Genomic DNA, 21,719 nt, shown 5'->3' with positions numbered 1-21,719 from the left:
AACAAAGTCAAGGTATTGGAGTGGCCATCACAAAGCCCTGACCTCAATCCTATAGAAAATGTGTGGGCAGAACTGAAAAAGCGTGTGTGAGCAAGAAGGCCTACAAACCTGACTCAGTTACACCAGCTCTGTCAGGAGGAATGGGCCAAAATTCACCCAACTTATTGTGGGAAGCTTGTGGAAGGCTACCCAAAACGTTTGACCCAAGTTAAACAATTTAAAGGCAATGCTACCAAATACTTATTGAGAGTATGTAAACTTCTGACCCACTGGGAATGTGATGAAAAATAGAAGCTGAAATAAATCACCCTCTCTACTATTATTCTGACATTTCACATTCTTAAAATAAAGTGGTGATCTTAGCTGACCTAAGACAGGGGATTTTTACTAGGATTAAATGTATTTGGCTAAGGTGTATGTAAACTTCCGACTTCAACTGTACCTCATATGTTTTTAGCTGGTGCATTTATATCGATCTATTCCCATATAGAATAGATACAAAAAAAAAATTACCTTCCTGTTAGTGAGCATTTCTCCTTTGCCAAGATAATTCATCCACCGAACAGGTGTGGCATATCAAGAAGCTGATTTAAACAGCATGATCATCACACAGGTGCACCTTATAATAAAAGGCCACTCAAAAATAGTCCGTTTTGTCACAACACAATGCCACAGATGTCTCAAATTTTGAGGGAGCATTGCAATTGGCATTCTGACTTCAGGAATGTCCACCAGAGCTGTTGCCAGAGAATGTTAATTTCTCTACCATAAGCCACCTCCAACGTTGTTTTAGAGAATTTGAATGTACGCCCAACCAGCCTCACATCCCCAGACCATGTGTAACCACGCCAAGCTAGGACCTCCTGCACCTGCGGGATCATTTTAAATCAACCTCCTGGACAGCTGATGAAACTGTGGGTTTGCACAACCAAAGAATTTTTGCACAAACTGTCAAACCATCTCAGGGAAGCTCGCCCTCACCAGGGTCTTGACTGCAGTTCGGCGTCGTACAGACTTCAGTGGGCAAATTCTCACCTTCGATGGTCCTTGGCTTACTGGAGAAGTGTTCTATTCACGGATGAGTCCCGGTTTCAACTGTACCGGGCAGATGGCGAGTGGTTTGCTGATGTCATCGCTGTGAACAGAGTGCCCGTGGTGGTGGGGTTATGGTATGGGAAGGCATAAGCTACGCACAACGAACAGAATTGCATTTTATCAATGGCAATTTGAATGCACAGAGATACCGCGACGAGATCCTGAATCCCATTGTCGTGCCATTCATCCGCCGCCATCACTATGTTCCAGCATGATAATGCAGGGCCCCATGTTGCAAGGATCTATACTCAATTCCTGGAAGCTGAAAATGTCCCAGTTCTTCCATGGCCTGCATACTCACCAGGCATGTCACTTTTGAGCATGTTCGAGCATGTTTGGGATGCTCTGGATTGACGTGTACAACAGCGTGTTCCAGTTTCCGCCAATATCCAGCAACTTTCGCACAGCCATTGAAGAGGAGTGGGACAACATTCCACAGGCCACAATCAACAGCCTGATCAACTCTATAGTGAAGGAGATGTTGCGCTGCATGAGGCAAATGGTCACACCAGATACTGACTGGTTTTTCTGATCCACGGCCCTGATCCACGGCCCTCTGATCCACAGCCCTGGGTGCCATTTGAGACTTATGAATCAAGACAGGGCTTTCGGCAGTGCCATTTTTTTGGGACATTCCAATGCCGTCGTTTGGGTCGGTTGAGATCTTGAAACTTGCCAAATCATGTTTTAACAGGAATCAAGCAGAGTGAAGGAGAAAACAACATGATCCATAGTTTTGTACTATATGTGCGTAAGGAACATTTCTCGGATCTTTTATTTTAGCTCATGGAACATGGGACCAACACTTTACATGTTGTGTTCATATTTTTGTTCAGTATAGGAAATAGGGGGCCTTTTGGGACTCAGCCTATATAGCTAATTATCTCTGCAGTCATGACCTAAGTAATGTTAAATTAATCAACGTTGTCTGTTAATGTTATGTGCTATGTCATGTTTTGTGTGGACCCCTGGAAGAGTAGCTAATAGGGATCCTAATAAAATACTAATACCAGTGTTATTGATGTCAATCGGCCACAGGCTTAGTCAATGTAGCCCATATCCATCAGCAAATATTGAACATATTTAACTGTAGCAAAGTAGCAGTACATTTGGATGAGGTTGGACACAAGTTGGCAGCGACTGGTCCCAAATGCAATGGAAAGTTGGTCATCTCTTTCGCACTCAGAACATTGGGTTAATACTATATTCTGAGGGTTAAATCAAGCGAGCAAGAAAGAGGTGGAACGACGGCTGTACCTCTTTTGGAATCGGACGTATCAGGCAGTGTGAAATCTCAAAATATCTAACACTTAAAATGCAGTCCATCTGCCAAATATCAACATAACTCTCCCATTGACTTAGAGTAGCCTATGAGGATTGTGTCACACTTTTTACATTAGATGCACATAATAACATGTAACCACACTTACTCATGCTCTTACAGTATAATGTAAGTACATGTACTTCACCGTTTTAAGATTGTTTTGTAAGACGCTCAATTGTTAAGGTGTCTTTGATTTGTTCTGTCAGGAGCTGCTCGGAGATGTACCGCGTCCCCGTGGTGGAGTACAAGACCAGCGCGGCTGCCGCCTGGCACCGTGTCTCAGCAGCCCCGGGTGGTGGCCCATCCATGTCCCGGACCTCCCCCACACAGGGCCCCAGCCCCGGGCAGCAGATGTTCCATTACGCCCAGGGGGCCATCTCCCGCAGCACCTCCTTCGACAGGAAGCAACAGGACGGGACCAGGTACACCTCAGCACCCACTTCCATCTTCTTTGACTCATAGTTCCTAGTTCCAGCGCCCTAGATCCGAGGTACTCAAATTTTGAGCCTGGATGGCCAAAGTCCTGATGTTTTTTTTTCCCGAACAGAGTAAACTCATTGTCACTGTTTTGGTTAGTGCTAGTGAGTGGAATATCGATCTTAAATCAGTCCCTGCTTCGAGCGAAGAATTTAAATCAGCAGTACTTCTTGTCTGGAGGCCAGATTTGAGTATCCCTGCCTTTGACACTCATGATCATGCTCAAAGTGTGTCACCGAAAGAGACTTGAGCTATATTACATCAAGCATGCTTCCTTGCTTGGCATGAAGAGTCACTCCAACTCAGAAAATATTTTCATGTACATATACAGATTTGCTGGCCAACCATGTCTGACTCATCCCAAGGACCTGTACTAATAATTGAATAGGACTCATTGCCGACTTGTTTTTGTTAGTGAAATTGTATCATTTTCTCGACGGACACAATGGCACCTCTATCCTTAGTATCACTGACACACTGCACGATATTAGCATAGGCTGTGCATAATGAGGTCAAGGTTTTTGTAATTTGATTAGCATAAAATTAGCAAGGGGCAAATACATGACTGGGAAACTGAGACTGGGCTCTGACAGGAAGAAAAAACAAAATGGCGGAAGGGGCGTTAGGGAAACCAACAAAGTGTTTTAAAACGATTTGCAATGGAAAACAGGAATGAGCTTTTATTTGACAAGTCTGGGTAAACCGTCCCTGTTTGTCGGTTTTCTACCGTTCATGCCTAATGAACTCGACCCAGCTCTAATTCCAACTCTAACATACTGTGGCTACTATACTTAAATCAGTGTTTCTCATAGACATTGTTTCAGATGGTATTTGCACACACAGTGGGTCCCAGGACTAGAGAAAACAACTGAATCAATGCTGAATGTAGATGGCACTGTGATATAGTCTCTTCTGTTTTGTTTTTCTGTTAGTATTATAAGGTTTTTCCTAGTGTTTTATTTTTGCTCTTATGTTGGGTCATGGTTTATGGAGTGATTTTAGTGGCAACAGAATTTTTATCTGAATTTAATCATGTTGAATTTGTATTATGAAATGCTTCATTTTGTTGGCACTAATATCACTCCATAAGCATCAACTTTCTTTACCCTGTATTTAGAGTGTATGTTTCTCACTCTGTCTGAGGGTTGAGGATCGACCTCCATGTTGTGCCCCTGTTATTTAACATGGCACACAGCATGAGGGGGGGAGGGGTGTTAGCTAGCAGGGTGTCATGGCGTGTGAATGTTTTATTGAGCTCTAGAGTGTCGAGGTGCTTGTTTGCAGCCCTGCACTGCCCCTCTGCTGTGGACTGTCCACAATTGTCTGTACACACACACACACACACACACACACACACACACACACACACACACACACACACACACACACACACACACACACACACACACAGCGACAGTAAGGCTACCTCAGCACTGGTCTTTCAGGGTAGTGTTGCATTACACATCGGGTTGAACGCGCGTGTGTGTCCATGCCATGCGTATCTGTGGTGTTACATCTAATCAGTGTGTGCATGTCCATTTACAACTGTGTGACAACTGTGTGTGCGCATGCAAGCATACTGGTATATGCGGGAGTAGTGCAATTGTGTGGGATGAGTTTGACCTTTTGTAGAAAGAAAAGCACCGTCTGTTTGCTGACGGAAAATTGAGATGAAGTGATTCCCTTCTAGTCGGTGGTTTCACAGGAGTGATTGCGGCATGGATTGGCCTCTCAGGGGAGAACTCTATTTTCAGATTGGAGTGTCCTTGTATATGTCTGTTATGAAAGACTTTTCAAGTCTACTCTGAGTGTACAAAATATTGTGAAGACCTGCTCTTTCCCATGACATGGACTGACCAGGTGAATCCAGGTGAAAGCTTTGATCCCTTATTGACAAAACTGTGGGAAGCATTGGAGTCAACGTGGGCGAGCATCCCTGTGGAATGCTTTCGAAGCCTTGTAGAGTACATGCCCCGATGAATTGAGGCTGTTCTGATGGAGAAAGGGGGGGAGGGGCGGAGGAGCAACTCCATATTAGGAAGGCGTTCTTAATGTTTTGTACCAGTCAGTGTATATTATAGACCTGTTGAAGAAAATGGGTGGTTTGCTTCGCTAAAAACTCTTCTGTTGGCAGTCTGGGAACCAAATGGTTGTTGTGACATTTCTCTCATTAAACTTAATATGTCATGAGTTAAGATGTCAACCCCGCTTGGCACCAAATGGTGAATTCATTTCATCTTTATTTTATCAGCGATTCAGTCTAGAGGTCGACCGATTTAATCGGAATGGCCTATTTTAATTAGGGCCGATTTCAAGTTTTCATAACAATCGGTAATTGGCATTTTTGGACACAGATTCTGGCCGATTACATTACACTCCACGAGGAGACTGCGTGGCAGGCTGACTACCTGTTATGCGAGTGCAGCAAGGAGCCAAGGTAAGGTGCTAGCTAGCATTTAAACTTATCTTATAAAAAACAATCACTCTTAACATAAACACTAGTTAACTACGCATGGTTGATGATATTACTAGTTTATCTAGTTTGTCCTGCGTTGCATATAATCGATGCAGTGATTTAACAAGCGCATTCGCGAAAGAAACACTGTCGTTGCACCAATGTGTACTTAACCATAAACATCAATGCCTTTCTTTAAAATCAATACAGAAGTATATATTTTTAAACCTGCATATTTAGTTAATATTGCCTGCTAACATTAATTTATTTTAACTAGGGAAATTGTGTCACTTCTCTTGCGTTCTGTGCAAGCAGAGTCAGGGTATATGCAGCAGTTTGGGCCGCCTGGCTCGTTGTGAACTGTGTGAAGACCATAATTCATTTGCCAGAATTGTACATAATTATGACATAACATTGAAGGTTGTGCAATGTAACAGCAATATTTATACTTAGGGATGCCACCCGTTAGATAAAATATGGAACGGTTCCGTATTTCACTGAAAGAATAAACGTTTTGTTTTCGAAATGGTATTTTCTGGATTCGACCATATTAATGACCTACGGCTCATATTTCTGTGTGTTATTATATTATAATTAAGTCTATGATTTGATAGAGCAGTCTGAGTGGTGGTAAGCAGCAGCAGGCTCGTAAGCATTCATTCAAACAGCACATTCCTGCTTTTGCCAGCAGCTCTTCACTGTGCTTCAAACATTGCGCTGTTTATGACTTCAAGCCTATCAACTCCCGAGATTAGGCTGGCAATACTAAAGTACCTATTAGAACATGCAATGGTCAAAGGTATATGAAATACAAATGGTATAGAGAGAAATAGTCCTATAATAACTACAACCTAAAACTTCTTACATGGGAATATTGAAGACTCATGTTAAAAGGAACCAGCTTTCATATTTTTTTATTTTTATTTCACCTTTATTTAACCAGGTAGGCAAGTTGAGAACAAGTTCTCATTTGCAACTGCGACCTGGCCAAGATAAAGCAAAGCAATTCGACACATACAACAACACAGAGTTACACATGGGATAAACAAAACATACAGTAGAACAAAGAAAACAAAAAGTCTATATACAGTGAGTGCAAATGTGGTAAGATAAAGGAGTTAAGGCAATAAATAGGCCATGGTGGCGAAGTAATTACAATATAGCAATTAAACACTGGAATGGTAGATGTGCAGAAGATGAATGTGCAAGTAGAGATACTGGGGTGCAAAGGAGCAAGATAAATAAATAAATACAGTATGAGGTAGGTAGATAGATGGGTTATGTACATGTGCAGTGATCTGTGAGCTGCTCTGACAGCTGGTGCTTAAAGCTAGTGAGGGAGATATGAGTCTCCAGCTTCAAGGATTTTTGCTGTTCTGAGCAAGGAACTTAAAGGTTAGCTTTTTTACATGGCACATATTGCACTTTTACTTTCTTCTCCAACACTTTGTTTTTGCATTATTTAAACAAAATTGAACATGTTTCATTATTTATTTAAATTTATTTTATTGATGTATTATATTAAGTTAAAATAAGTGTTCATTCAGTATTGTTGTCATTGTCATTATTACAAATATATATATATCGACCGATTTTAATCGTTATCGGCTTTTTTTGGTCCTTCAATAATCGGTCGACCTCTAATTCATACTGAAACCAAGATCTCTTTTACAGATGGCACCCTGAGTTACAGAAAATACCCACATCAAAATATAAATACAAAACGCAAGCAGAAAGGAAAACACGGTCATAAGAAAACAAACCCATTCATCAGTAATAAGGTCCTCAATCAGCTTTCTGAATTACCCTAGAGGCGCCAAAACAATCACATTTAAGGACATTTTAAAGACCGTTCCACAAAATAAGGTGGCAGAAAACTAACAGCGGAGTTACAGAACTCTGTAGAGACCAACGGAATTTTCAGAGTTCGCCATTCCTGAGACCAGGTGTCTAAAGTTTAGTGAAGATGTCAGTCCCACTGTACCGATTTTGTAAAATGGCTTTATAAATGAAAACATAGCAATGTATCAACCTACGTGACATCAGAGGGCCAACCAACTTTCTGGTAGAAGAATGCAGTGATGAGTACTAAAATTGTCGCCCATAATAAAGTGCAGTGTGCTACGATAAACTCCATCTAAGGCTTTAGTGTACCTAAAGTCCTGACCCACTAGTCATTGTCCTTTTTTATTATTTGGGTTTTAGTTAGCGCTTTGAGCTACACTTCAGGGGGAAAGCTTTCAGAACAAAGTTCGAATTTTCAATGTCGCCGTAATGTCTTGAAAATAAAAACATATATACAATTTTAAATGACCACGTAAGACACTAGCCTCCTCAGTCTACGTTTCGGACCAGACCAGTTAATATAGTAACATACTGGTTCTTATAAGCACTGTGGAGCGTACCGGGAGTCACCACACCGTTACCAGCAGGAAATATAAAAAACGGATTTCTGGGTTATGAGTCACGTAACATTACATTTCCCCGCACACTTTTACCATACCGTATTTGTCATATGTGACACTTTGCCTGGGTTCTACAGAAAAAACAGAAGTGATAGACTCTGAGGTAGTACAGTGGAACCATTCAGGTGACATGTTTTCCTAAGGGAAACCTACACGGAGACACGGAATTCAAAACGATCCCCACACAATAAACATATGCAAACACTTTGTGGCTTCGACTCCTAGTCAGAGCTTTGCCAGGTAATTAAGAGGGAGTGGGACTCAATTTGCAGCTGCCAACGCTTTGCAACGCAGGCCTGCTCCAATGCTGCTGAAGATGCAGCATTGAAGATCCCTTTCACACCTCCTCATCCTTTACTCCCTCCCTGCCCTGTATAACCTCCATTATGCTCGCTTCTCCATTGCACATTTACGATCCCATCTCAGCTTCTCCATATGATGTGTAATTCCGTGTTTCCTTTTCGAGGGCTCAGCGTTCTTCCCGGGCCGGCGGGAGAGTCGGGTTTCACGAGTCGGAGGCTCGAGCATCTCCCACTCCGCGGAGGCTTGGAACAGTGTGTTCAGGCTAAGAATAACGCCTTGCCTAACTGCTTAGTTACGCTATGTTCCCCAAGTATTTCCCCAAGCACACTTCATAAATGGATGGGATTCTCGTAGTCCAGTTACAACTTATCATCACAGTATAACGGTTGACCTACTCTTTGTATTGTCAGTATCGAATAAACCCTCTTTTTTTTAATATACATATATATAAACGTTCTTATCTGTAATTTGATCTTTGGCATAGTACACATAATGATATACAAAACAAACAAACAGGAGCATATGCATCATGCGTCCAGATGAGGTGATGAGTTGTATTGACACGCCTGACGTTGTCTTGACAGCACCTTTTATTTTGTTTCATAACTCCTGAGAATAATAGTATAATAATAATAATAATAATAATAGAGTGATAACATGGTCGTTTAGCAGATGCATTTATCCCAAGTGACCCACCCAGTGGCCAATTTGGTTTGGTTTGCTCGGTGCAGTCAAATCGTTTCCTTAGACCTAGTGTGCGTGGCCCTTTTGAGAATCAAACCAACAACTAACCCTTTCCATTCAACGGGGCCATTGGAGCTGTAGCCTATAGGTGGGGCACTTTGAGGCCTGTTTAGGTTCAATGTCCCCTGAATGTTATTTTGTGGTTTTCAGGGTACTGCAGGAATATGAGATCTCCCCTACGGCCTCCTGTAGCAGTCGGGAAGCAGGACAACTGTACTGCAGCTCCCCCAGCAACCAGTCCACGTCCAGTGACCCCGGACCCTGTGGCACCTGGTCCCAGAAGGCGGGATGCATTAACGGGTAAGTGCATTAGAGCACAGTGCTGCGGTGCACATTTTATGACAGCTATGGTGTATATTTTAGGACGACTACGGTGTACATGTGAGGGAACTCTCAACCTCAAGCCTCACCCTTCCATGGAGAGTTACGTACACAGCAGACTGGGTTTGAATACAATTATATTCAAATACTGTAGCTGCGCCTGATGTAGCTTGTCTGGGGCAATCGTGCCAATGAAATAGTACCAAAAGTGGAAACCCCGCCCACTTATCTGTTTAAAGGGATAGTTTTTATTGGATGTTTACGTTTCTCAAAATAATCAGGTCCATATTTGATGGCATCTGTTGTGTGTCCCGGTTACAGATAGGCCTACAGATATGAGCATTAGGAGAAATCTACAGACCCCGAGCACAAATAAATGGTAGAGATGGCTGTCATCTAATAAAATGCATTTAGGTGCTTTTCTTTGCTTCTAGATTAGATCAACTTTATTATCCCAACGGGGGGAAATTCATTTGGTTACGTGCTTAAAAAGACAATGTACATAATATATAGAAACACAGAATAATGCACAATTAAAATTCATATGAATAGTGCTACAGGCTAGATATTTACATCGAAGGTTCAATCCATATTTACACTCCTTTAAACCAGACTATTCCCTCCTGTGCATACTGTAGATGGCACATAATCTTTAGAGAAAGAGGACTATAATAATACTATGATCATTTAGCATTTTTTTTTATCCAAAGCAATTTTCATAACTGTTCAGCATTCACAGTGACTCATACTGCATATGAATCAATCAAATTCAATCACATTTATTTTAAAAGCCCTTTATCCCTCAGCTGTTGTCACAAAATACTTTACAGATACTCAGCCTAAAACACCAAAGACCAAACAATGCAGGAGCATCAGTGTAGTGTTTATTTTCACTACATCGGCTCATATATTCAGCATCGTGTATATATTCAATACAGTGACCCATACATTCAGTATATGTAGTGGGACCAGTTGTGTCATATGATAGGCCGTCTGCTCTATCTAGGACAGAACAATACCGTTACTACCCCCCCATCCTGGTTCTTCCAGGACCCCCCATTCCTTGACCTTCGGCAGTCCAGACCAGGTTATAGGCGCCGGGCCAGAGGCCCCAGCCGGACCCTGGCTCTCAGGTTATAAGGCATTCCTTCAATATCCCCACAGCATCCGTTGTGGAAATGTGTCCGGGCAGCCGCAGCTTAACGGATACTGTTACACACCAAGGGAAAGGTTTGAAATAGCTCCGTGCGACGAGCCAAGTGGTGAGAAACAGTGAAACAATGGCCAGTGGTGTGAAAAGCAGGAAGTGGGGTTGATAAGTATTACAATGCACTTAAAAGGTTCCAATGCAAAGCAATGGCAAAGCATTGAGGATGCTGTGGGAGAAGACTATAATTTGAACACATTTTCTGAATTGTAATGTTTGGGAGCCATGATATGCTGGTTAGCATTCTCTTTTCTCTTTGAGGCCTGAGTTTAGGGCAACAATTCTCATTTGACAAAATGATTGCATTGAAAGTTGATACAGTTGTGATTAGGTTAGGTAAGGCATGGGTAGGCAACTCAACTGTTCTTGGAGTGCCGCAGGATTTTGCTCCGATTAGGTACCACACCTTACCAACTGAGGTAATTGGTCAGTTAAATGATTGTCTAAATGCATAACACCTGGTCATCCAGGTAGGTTAAATCAAAAACATTTGAAGTGCCTACGTTACTCCAGGACAAGGGTTGCCAACCCTTGTGATAAGAACTGGCAGCTCTACATTGGATCATTCAGGTACGGGGTCAGTTAACTGTGAGTTTGTTTGGGGGGGAGGAATGGCTGACCTGATTTGTCTTCATGGTTAGAATGTTCAGCAAAGACGTCATATCTTTCCTCCCACTTTTGAAGATTTAAACCAGTTTGCTGATACCGCTAGCTTTGTCATATCCGTCTCTCGTGCACCTGTAGATGCCAGTCCCCTGCACTGCTCCTGGACCAGCCGAGCGACAAGGAGGGAGAGGGCCGGAGAGAGAGGGAGCCCAAGCTGGAGAGGACCAGATCTGCAGGTATGAGTTACCCTTCTTCATCACCAGCACCATCATAAGCATCATGTTTCACCAATACCATTTTCATCATCATTATCAACTGTGCTACGACAGTGACTCACTCGCCTGTCAGTAGAAATGCACTTAGCGAAAAGGTCAGCTGGAGACAGACAAAACAGAAAGCAATATTAACTGTCATTCTTCCAGATTCAAGATTGTCATTCACATTAAGTGTTACCAAATGTGTCATGTTGTGATGTCAACAAATGACAAATGTGCTTTCATAGCCTGTAACATAAAATAGAATGACCAAATAACTGCCATTCCAATTCATTTTTTTGGCATTCAGGAACTGTGTTGAAAAAATGCCAGTAATGGCAACTAGGGTCATATTCATTAGTTCACACTGTATCAAAAGGTTTTGAAATGGGAAAGGAAAACAGGCGTTTCTTATTGGACACATTCAGGTAGTCCCTCCCCACTTCAATCTGTTTGGTTCCTAGTGAATATATAATAGTTCCTGACGTCAACTCTGGTGAGCAGTATCGTAGAAATTGCAACACAAGTATTTTAATGAGAAAATTATATCAACAAAAAAATTAAAAATAACAAATTGTCTTATTCCTCTTTTGCAGAGGCCAAGTGGCACCATCCCTCCACGAAGATTCTGAGCACGAGGGAGAGAAGCCAGCCGAGACAAGGAGCAAAGGACTCCCCCGATAAATACCGACACGTGAGTACTCGTACTTGGAAAGAGTTATCCTGATGTTTATTGAGGGTTGCCAGGTTAACTTTGATTTTACGCTGTAATGCTTTTTTCTTTGGGTTAGCTTGTTGCGTCTATGTCACCTCATGCAATAGCCTACATTTTGAACATCAATGGAAAGTATGTCTTGTAACACTGTTTCAGGACTAAATCAGGTAGTTGTAAGTAAACAAAGTAATTCATTAATCAATCATATGTTTCATTCGTTTCATATGAAAGCATTCATGTCATCCAATGACAGAACATCATGGCCTTTCGGTGACCGTTTCCCATAGGAGTCCCGCCAGTCAATAAAGGCTTTGGTAGACCTAACTATGCGCGCGCAGAGCACCTTATCCCCTACTAGCAAAGTGCATGGTCTTCGGTTTTGGACCGCAACACGACACCCTTGACAGATGGGTCATGATACCGTACGTATAGTCATTTGATCTTTAGGGTCACACCTAGATGTAGAGAACGGCTTGGTTACCCATACAGCCCCAAGCCTACACAGTGCGATGGTGTGTAGCGCTATGACTGCGGAGAACGAGGGCCCCCCCTCCTCTCGTCAGGTTGACTAGAACGGTCCTTGATGGATCAGGCCAGAAAAGGTCAGCTTACCCTTGTCGTTGATGACGTTTTTACTAACAGCAAACTGTCGCTTCGGGATTTATTATCCTGTAATACCCCCCCCACCCCCCCACCACCACCACCACTTAATTTTAAATAAATGTAAATGTGTATTGAAAGTAATGGCGACGCATGGTGATTATCGATTCATGTGGGTTATTTATTTTCATTAATATTACTGTAAATGAGGAAGCATCCCAACAATTGGCCCTGGGAAAAATATTGCAATGTTTGAAGCTTGAGGGGATAAACAGAACGAGGGGTAGAATGTACTTGTCTCCCTATGCAGAGCGTATTAAAGTTTCATATGCCCTCCGAACCCATTTGGAAATGGCTCGGTTTATGGAGTTTTCAATTAATTGCAGCTTCAGGAATTATTTATTTTACTACGGTGTAGTTAACCACTTAACTTGAGAATGATGAAATTGGGGCCCTGGAAATGTTTGGTACAATTTACTATTGTACTTACTCGTTGTTACAATGTATTTACAGCAGTAAATTACCATACTCCTAACCCTAATCTAATCCAACAAGTCGTGTGGGAAAATGACCAACATACCACTTCACAGGCCTTTAGTGTAACAAAACTACATTTAATTTAAAACATACTTTTCTTGTTGCTAGACTATATGTGGTTTGGACTTTAAACCATTCACATTTTGCTTTAATAGAGCAATCCAGCCATTGAGCTTCCTACTCCTGTTAAGAGAGGTATATTCATAGCCGACTTGGGTCCCATTTTAATACATTCTGAACCAGTGAATAAATCCACAATGTGTTTTTCCGCTTTTATCTAAGATATGATTGAATTGTGGTGTAAGGACACCGAGCCTCTGTACACTAGCTGCCGAATTCTTGTTTCCTCAATTCCTCTCAAAGGTCATTGGAGGTCGGAGGGCGAGGTCTTGGATCCTTTACTCCAATGCTCTTTGAGAGGAACTGAGYAAACAAGAATGGACGAAGCAAGGATTTAACCGCTAATTTTCAGACACAAATGAATGCTGCTAACCACTAACTATTGTTGTGTTTGATCTCCATCTCTTCTCCCAGTCCGGCTCCAGCCACTCCAGCAGCAACACGCTCTCCAGCAATGCCTCCAGCGGCAGCAGCGACGACAAGCGCTTCGGCTCTGGTGACCCCATGGACCCCGATGCCCTGGGCCTCATCTACATCAAGGGCGCATCTACCGACAGCGGCATCGACACGGCACCTTGCATGCCCCCGCCACCTCCCCCTCTACCCGGCTGCAGCGGAGGTGGTGTACCGGGGGTCTCGGCTGGCCGGCCAGTCCCCCAGAATGCCCGAGGGGAGCAGTGGGTGCTGGAGTACCACGGGACGGGGGGTTACCACGGAGCGGGGACGCCGGAAGGAGGGTTGACGTCACAAGGCTACAGCACCCAGGCCACTTCGGCTGGGCACGTAACGGACGGGAGCCTGGGCGACCTGAGTGAGATTTCCTCCATGTCCAGGTAAGGTGTAGCTCCGAAATAAAGTTCCCCAAAGGACAGATCTAGGATCAGCTTCCAKTCTCCCAATCCATTAGTGGGGAAACCGCAAAACTGACCCATGATCAGTGTCTAGGGGCAACATCACCCTACACCAAGAGGCTGACTGGATCCCTTTTATCTGACCAATGACCAGCGCTTGAATTGTTGGCAACGACTCACCGATCCGCGGTACCAGCATCTGACATGTTATTCTGCTTGATCATCAGCACCTCTTGTAGAATATTCACTCTAAAATTAACCCTGGTACTGAAAAATGTAAATCAGTACTGGTACCTTTTTCATTCCAATGACACATCATCAGGCTAAGTAATGTGAGGTCAAACTGCCCATGTTTTCAATGTCTGTCATTATTGGATGTGAGTTATTTTTGCTCTAGGCATGTACACATTACACATTGGCATGATGAGTAAGCAGGGACGGACTAGGACAAAAAAACGGCCCTGGACTTTGACGCAGACTGCCCCACCACAACCAGTCCTCGGATACTCCACTACACACGTACACACACCAGCCCCTAATACCACCACCTAGCTGCGTCACGGCTATTGTACACTAATGCAGTACTATTTTCAGAGTGCTACAGAACACACACACGCTGTTAAAAGAGTTCTACAGAACATATACTGAATTGTCATGATTGAACAGCCTAGAATAAAGGTATAGTAGCTAGAATACTCAGTGAGACAGAGCGCTGGCTGGCTATTTTTTCAGAGAGGGCTGGCTGGCTTCACTCTGTCAAAGCAGTAGACAACACTACTACAGACAGCACAGTGAACCAGAAAAAGACACCCGAAATTTGGGTGTAAAGAGAATGGTCAGTAAGCAAGTTATAAAAAAAAATGTGCCCTGGCTACCTTATTGGACGAGCAGTTTTCTCAGCAGCTCACTTTCCTCTAGCTTAGCACAAACATTCAGTTCATCGTTGTTTTAGCTACAGATTATAAATATAACAACAGGTTTAGTCAGAATTAATCATCATCAAATGTATAAATAAAAGGCAGCTGTGTCAAAGGCTGCCTTTTCAAGCATTTCACTACACCCGCAATAACATCCTCTAAATATGTGTATGAGACCAATAAAGTTTGATTTTGATTTGACTAATGTCAATTGTAGGGCTTCAAACAAACATGTTGAATGTAATGTCAAAATGTAGAATTCCGCCTAAATATACATTCCCAAAAGTAATTATTTAGCATGAGTGACATTAACAATAGCTAGTAATGCTGCTATACTCCAAGAAAGATAAAAAATTGCACCTTTCTGGTAAAAATAGCCGAGGTGTACTCACTTTTAAAGACACATAATAAAAATATGAAATCATATGTTGTAGTTCCTATTCAACAAAAGTTGAGGAATCGGGCTTGAAATTACAATGGCTGGCATGTACATTAATCAAGAAACTGGCTAGCTGGTATCATGTTACTGGTATAGTTAGTTAGCCTAGTTAGTTTGCCCAATATTGATGTTGCGTTATCCATGTCTCCCTCCCTGCCCTGGATCCCCATTGCCTAGCGCTTCGGCTAACACTGACTTTTGCTGGTGCTAGGCTCACAATCGTTAACTATGCTGTCGCTGTCCTCTTCTTCCGCTAGAACTCTTTGACCCGGCGCTGTGACATCCTCCTCGGAATGGGCTTACATGCACGTTGACGTTAGCATTGGCACTGTCCCTTAAACTTTCCGGCCCCACCTTTTGCGTGGTGGTGTTACTTTTCCATGTTGATTTGGGAGTTTTCCTAAGTGGACTTCTCTTGATAGATAGCTCTTCTCGTGAACGGGAGACCCTGCTCCCTCTAGTTTTTCCTGCACACTCTACTCGGTTCACTATCACTCCGACTCTCTGGTTCATTCGTACGCTGTCTGGGCTGTGTTCAGTGAAAGGAAATGTTTGGAACGTTGCAGATAGAAATGTAATAAATAGAGCTGACATGATTCTCTAGTGTTAGCCATTTCGGGTGCTCCAGATGGCCAGTCCATTACTGTGAGTAAGGCTAAATAGGTCATTGCTGTGCCTGCACAATAGATTGTTTTATTAATTCACATAGACACTGGGCACATCAACATCGATAATGGCGCCGCTAAAGTAGCCAGCTAACCTACTTAGCCAGCGACTAAGCAAAAACCACCGTCGTCATCATCGCAATCTCCCCACTAGATTCCCAATCCATTATTCTCGCACGTCCTCTCCGAGCTTGTGCACAGTAGCCTGGAGTCAAGMTTACCTTTCCAACATTTCATGTCCTTCATTTTTGGATCAGACCGAACYAAACGGACTAGACCGTTTCCTGCCCAACTCTGCAGTTTCCTGCTGGGCCAGGCTGAGTACCTCCATGTTGGGGTCAGGTAGGACCAGATATAGTCTTCATTTTCATGCTGTGCCAGGCTGAGTGGGGACATCAGGTTCTCCATTTTACGTCAGACTGGATGAGCCAAAGTGCAGTTTCCTACCGGACTAAAAGTAACCTCGTCCTCCGGCTATTGCGCCCAGCCTATATAATCCTGGGATATCGACCACTCTAAATTGGCCTTAATGGGAGTGGCCATAGAATTCTATGGGAGTGCTCTACTGAGTAAAGTATTTGTAATTACATTTTAGCGAATCACCTGACTGCGAGGCGTGGCTCTGTGCTAGCATACGGGGGATAGTGAAGGGGAAAGCGTTCCGGGAGATGATTGGTTGGTAGATTAAGCCTATTTAAACCAATGCCTGCGCTGGGAGTTTCTCCAGCCTCTCTGTATTGTCTAACAAAGGCTACGTTTGACGCGTTGGTCCACCAGACTCTTTGTGCATTTGGGGCGAAAGTGTCTGGGAACAAGATTATGCTAAAAGGTTGACGACCGGTCCTCCATGTTGTGGCAGGCTCACTGTGGCCATGGCATGATCCTGCCTCCCCCCGCAGTGGGCACAATGCAGCATTTAATGAGGTGTGACACATTTGCCCTTCGCTGCCAGCGGCAACAGTGCAGTGTCATCATGCCCCAATTCGTATCACTATGTTGTCCGCATAGGCAGGGTTGGCATGAATTCTGCTGAAGTAGGCTAGTGGAATCATAGGAGTTAGGATCAAAACCTGCTCCGAGAACCACACAGAGCCCATCGTGAGGAGAACCACTGATATGGGTAGCAGGGTTTGGGTCAGTTCAATTCAGGAGGAAGAATTATCCCTCCTGATTATCCCCTGACTTTACTGATCTAAAATGGACTGACCCCAAACCCTGGATTTTTGGTAGCCACTCATATTTGACGTAATTGGCCAACTGTGATCACATGTTTCTGTCTCGGTTTTCCTAGTGGCTCACGGCACTCAGGCAGCCCCTCGGAACGTGGTCCTAAGACCTCCACCTCGGTCGACTCCTCCAAAGTCTACATCGTCTCCTCCGGCAGCACGGTGACAGGGGCGGGGCTTAATGATCCCATCCACGCCCGCCAATCACCAGGCAAAGAGTATCTGATTGGCTGGAAGAAAGCCGTGGATGGCTCTCCAATGGAGGATCTGGGCAGGCCAAAAGACTACGGGTGAGTAAATAAGCAGTGTTTTGTGGGGTTGTATTCTTACTTGGACATGTAACTCCTAGAGCGCTGTCTGTATGCTCTATAGCATCATAATAGTTGCCAGTGCCACACGTCAGTCTGGGAGGGAGAAAAATGATAGGTTTTCAGGCTCGACTCTACGTAACCCGTTGAAACAAACCCCATCGTCCTATTTTAATAAAGAAGCCACAAGTGCGTACGCATGTCAACTTTACTAGTACTTTCCTGCTAACCTTTGGCCAGGTTGACGGTCTTTCTTGGTTAAGTTAACTGAACTGGAAAAAAGATGGCGAGCTGACAAAAACTGCCTGCTTTGGTCCTGTTGAAAAGGTGCCATACTGCCATACTAACCAAAGGCCCCCATTTTAGGCAGGTTCTGATCAAAGGGGACAGCCATATTAAAAGTAACCTCTGATTACTTGATGCTCTGACAGAATCCTCTTGACACATGTCCCATCTTATTGATAAGTAGGAGTTGAAGCATTGTCCTCTAGTACGGTCTCTCATTTAGCTAGTGTCAAGTGTCCATCGGCTAGTGCAACCTTTTCTGATATTTTCCGTTCACAAAACAGCCTTCGTAGTGGGCATAGTGCCCCCAAAATAAACATATAGATGAGACTGCAAATAGATAATACAAAACAAGGGTGGATTGCTGAAGCTACACTACATTAAAAAACGTATGTGGGCACCTGCTTGTCGAACATCTCATTCCAAAATCATGGGCATTAATATGGAGTTGGTCCCCCCTTTGCTGCTATAACAGCCTCCACTCTTCTGGGAAGGCTTTCCACTAGATGTTGGAACATTGCTGCGGAGACTTGCTTCCATGCAGCCACGATCATTAGTGAGATTGGGCACGGATTTTGGGGGATTAGGCCTGGCTCGCAGTCGGCGTCCCAATTCATCGCACAGGTGTTCGATGGGGTTGAGGTCAGGGCTTTGTGCAGGCCAGTTAAGTTTTTCCACACCGATCTCGATAAACCATTTCTGTATGGGCCTCGCTTTGTGCACGGGGGCATTGTCATGATGAAACAGGAAAGGGCCTTCCCCAAACTGTTGCCACAAAGTTGGAAGCACAGAATCGTCTGGAATGTCATTATATGCTGTAGCGTTAAGATTTCCCTTCACCGGAACTAAGGGGTTTAGCCCGAACCATGAAAAACAGCCCCAGACCATTATTCCTCCTCCACAAACTTTACAGTTGGCTCTATGCATTGGGGGCAGGTAGCGTTGTCCTGGCATCTACCAAACCCAGATTTGTCCGTCGGACTGCTAGATGGTGAAGCATGATTCATCTAGAACATGTTTCCCCAACTGGCGCCCCGCGAGCATAGCTTCCATCAATGTAATTGTCTGCATCATTTCTAATACCCATTTTTWATTTTTTTTTAAGTAAAATATCTTTTCTTTATTTTGACTATTTTCTACATTGTATAATAATAGTGAAGACATCAAAACTATGACATAACACATATGGAATCAAAAAAGTGTTWAACAAATCAAAATAGCCACCCTACACCTTGATGACAGCTTTGCACTTCAAGAGGTAGTCACCTGGAATGCATTTCAATTAACAGGTGTGCCTTGTTGAAAGTTAATTTATGGAATTAACTGTAATGAACTTATCCTCTGCAGCAGAGGTAACTCTGGGTCTTCCTTTCCTGTGGCGGTCCCCCTGAGAGCCAATTTCGTCATAGCGCTTGATGGTTTTTGCGACTGCACTTGAAGAAACTTTCAAAGTTCATTGACTGACCTTCATGTCTTAAAGTAATGATGGACTGTCGTTTCTCTTTGCTTAATTGAGCTGTTCTTGCCATAATATGGATTTGGTCTTTTACCAAATAGGGCAATCTTCTGTACACCAACCCTACCTGGTCACAACACAACTGATTGTCTCAAACGCATTAAGAAGGAAAGAAATTCCACGTCCGTCGGTGAAGCGTGAGTCATCATTCCAGAGAAAGCATTTCCACTGCTGCAGAGTCCAATGGCGGTGAGCTTTACACCACTCCTGCCGACGCTTTGCATTGTGCATAGTGATCTTAGGCTTGTGTGCGTCTGCTTGGCCATGGGAACCCATTTTATGAAGCTCCAGACAAACCGTCCTTGTGCTGATGTTTCATCCAGAGGCAGTTTGGAGCTCGGTAGTGAGTGTTGCAACCGAGGTTTCAGCACTCGGCGGTCCCCTTCTGTGAGCTTGTGTGGCCTACCACTTTGGCTGAGCCGATGTTGCTCCTAGACGTTTCCACTTCACAATAACAGCACTTACAGTAGACCGGGGCAGCTCTAGCAGGGAAGACATTTGACATCCTATGATGAAAGTTACTGAGCTCTTCAGTAAATGGCTCTTCAGCCAATCTACTGCCAATGTTTGTCTATGGAGATTGCGTGGTTGTGTGCTACATTTTTATACACCTGTCAGCAACGACTGTGGCTGAAATAGCCGAATCCACTCATTTAAAATGGTGAGTGACCACATACTTTTGTATATATAGTGTAGAAGTAGCATTTTTTTGTACTATGTATGCAAGAACAAGTAGTTAGTGTACTTACCCCTGTACAGAAACAATTAACACAAAAGTAACAGGTTTATAACATAGTCTGCTTGATAAGGCCAATGTTATTTGAGGTATGACCATATATAGCATAACAATTTTGACCGCAATATGCTTGCATATCAGCCATGCATACAGCTTTTGTTTACATCTCAATGTACATTACCATTATTTCCCTCCTTTTTTCACTTGGGGTTTTCTACATCAGTGGAATGGAAGGCGTATTGTCTTTCCTACTAAAGACTCTAACACTGAGATCCAGGTACACTAGCTTTACGGAAGCCTGTTTGGTTCAATAAACCTCTTACGTGTGCTTTATTTTACAGTCCACTATTTACTTTGTATTTTACTAACAAATGACATTGTTAAATTGTGATTATATCATATTTACCCGTTTCTTGAGATTAAAATCACCATTTGGTTGTGTGGAAGTCTAAGTTAAGTGCGTAATTTCTTAATAAATATTGGACAGAGCCCGGTTGAAATGGGCTGGTAAAATAAATCGACCCACTTTGTCATTCGCATGGTGTCTGTACACAATGCAAACTGTGCCTTCCGTGACACCCCACCCCCACTCTGTGTGTTTACCTGGAAACGGCAACTCCCCAAACTAGATGCCCTCCAGTTGAAGAACTGTGATTGACTGGTTCCGAACAGCATATTGTAATAAATTACTCCCCCTGTTTGTGTGTGTGTGTTGATATTCAACTTTCAGTAACCCTTTACAGTAGTTCTGGTAGTATACTTATTTCTTATGACCTTGTTTTATTATTTTGTCCTTCCCAAAGAGCAGTGTAATGTGCTGCCTGGTCTTACTTTTGATAGCTTTATGCTTCTATATATGTCTTACTCTCCCACACGTGTCATTATGCCTCCTCTACCTCACCTTTTGTGGGCAAATTACCCCCTATTCCACATGTAGTGCACTGCTTTTGACCAGGCATTGAGTGTTATTTTAGACACATGTTCTTTGTTCAGGACAGACTGCCTTCCCACCTACCCTTGTACAATAGCTTTCACAAGAAACTTCAATGAAACTGTTAAGCTTGTCTCTAATGCATCTCTCTTACCTTTTTTTTTGCCCCCAATATACACCCTCTCTCTGCCTGTTTCTCATCCCGATTTCTTTCTTCCCTCCTTTCTCTCTACCCTCACTTTCTCGTTACATTCTCTACCTTACCATCGTTCTTCATTTATCCCTTTTTCACTCATCTCGATCTCTTTTCTCTCTTCCGCCTGTTCGTCTTCCCCTCCCTCCCTCTCTCCATTGCATCCCCCATCCTCCCCTGGGGAGCAGGCTGCGGGCCATGCTGGGTGCAGACAGCCAGCCCAGCCTGACCAGAGAGGACTTCCTGAAGATGATGCTGCCCGACAGTTCCCCTGGGGAGGGGGGGCGTGGTAAGGTGAGCCCCTGCTCCCGCGAGTTTTTCTCCACACACTACTCGGTTCACTATCACTCCGACTCCGTGGTTCATTCGTAACGCTGTGTTCAGTGAAAGGAAATGTTTGAACGTCGCAGATAGAAATGTAATAAATAG

At 43.5% G+C, this 21,719-nt stretch overlaps 1 protein-coding gene across 4 annotated transcripts in view; it reads left to right on the top strand.

The window, feature by feature from the left end:
* Positions 1–21,719, top strand: part of LOC112068651 (signal-induced proliferation-associated 1-like protein 2) — a 95,397-nt gene that overhangs the window by 60,900 nt on the left and 12,778 nt on the right. For all 4 annotated transcript variants that reach the window (XM_024135840.2, XM_024135838.2, XM_024135837.2 and 1 more), the window contains exons 10-16: positions 2,626–2,841; positions 9,014–9,163; positions 11,136–11,233; positions 11,848–11,945; positions 13,638–14,056; positions 17,387–17,611; positions 21,479–21,584. In XM_024135840.2, the coding sequence (XP_023991608.1) occupies positions 2,626–2,841; positions 9,014–9,163; positions 11,136–11,233; positions 11,848–11,945; positions 13,638–14,056; positions 17,387–17,611; positions 21,479–21,584 (1,312 nt within the window). The remainder of the gene's footprint in view (positions 1–2,625; positions 2,842–9,013; positions 9,164–11,135; positions 11,234–11,847; positions 11,946–13,637; positions 14,057–17,386; positions 17,612–21,478; positions 21,585–21,719) is intronic.

This window comes from Salvelinus sp. IW2-2015, unplaced genomic scaffold (assembly GCF_002910315.2).
Source record: "Salvelinus sp. IW2-2015 unplaced genomic scaffold, ASM291031v2 Un_scaffold640, whole genome shotgun sequence".
Taxonomy (NCBI): domain Eukaryota; kingdom Metazoa; phylum Chordata; class Actinopteri; order Salmoniformes; family Salmonidae; genus Salvelinus; species Salvelinus sp. IW2-2015.
The sequence above is the reverse complement of the archived record's forward strand: the minus strand, read 5'-3'. Positions and strand labels throughout refer to the sequence as shown.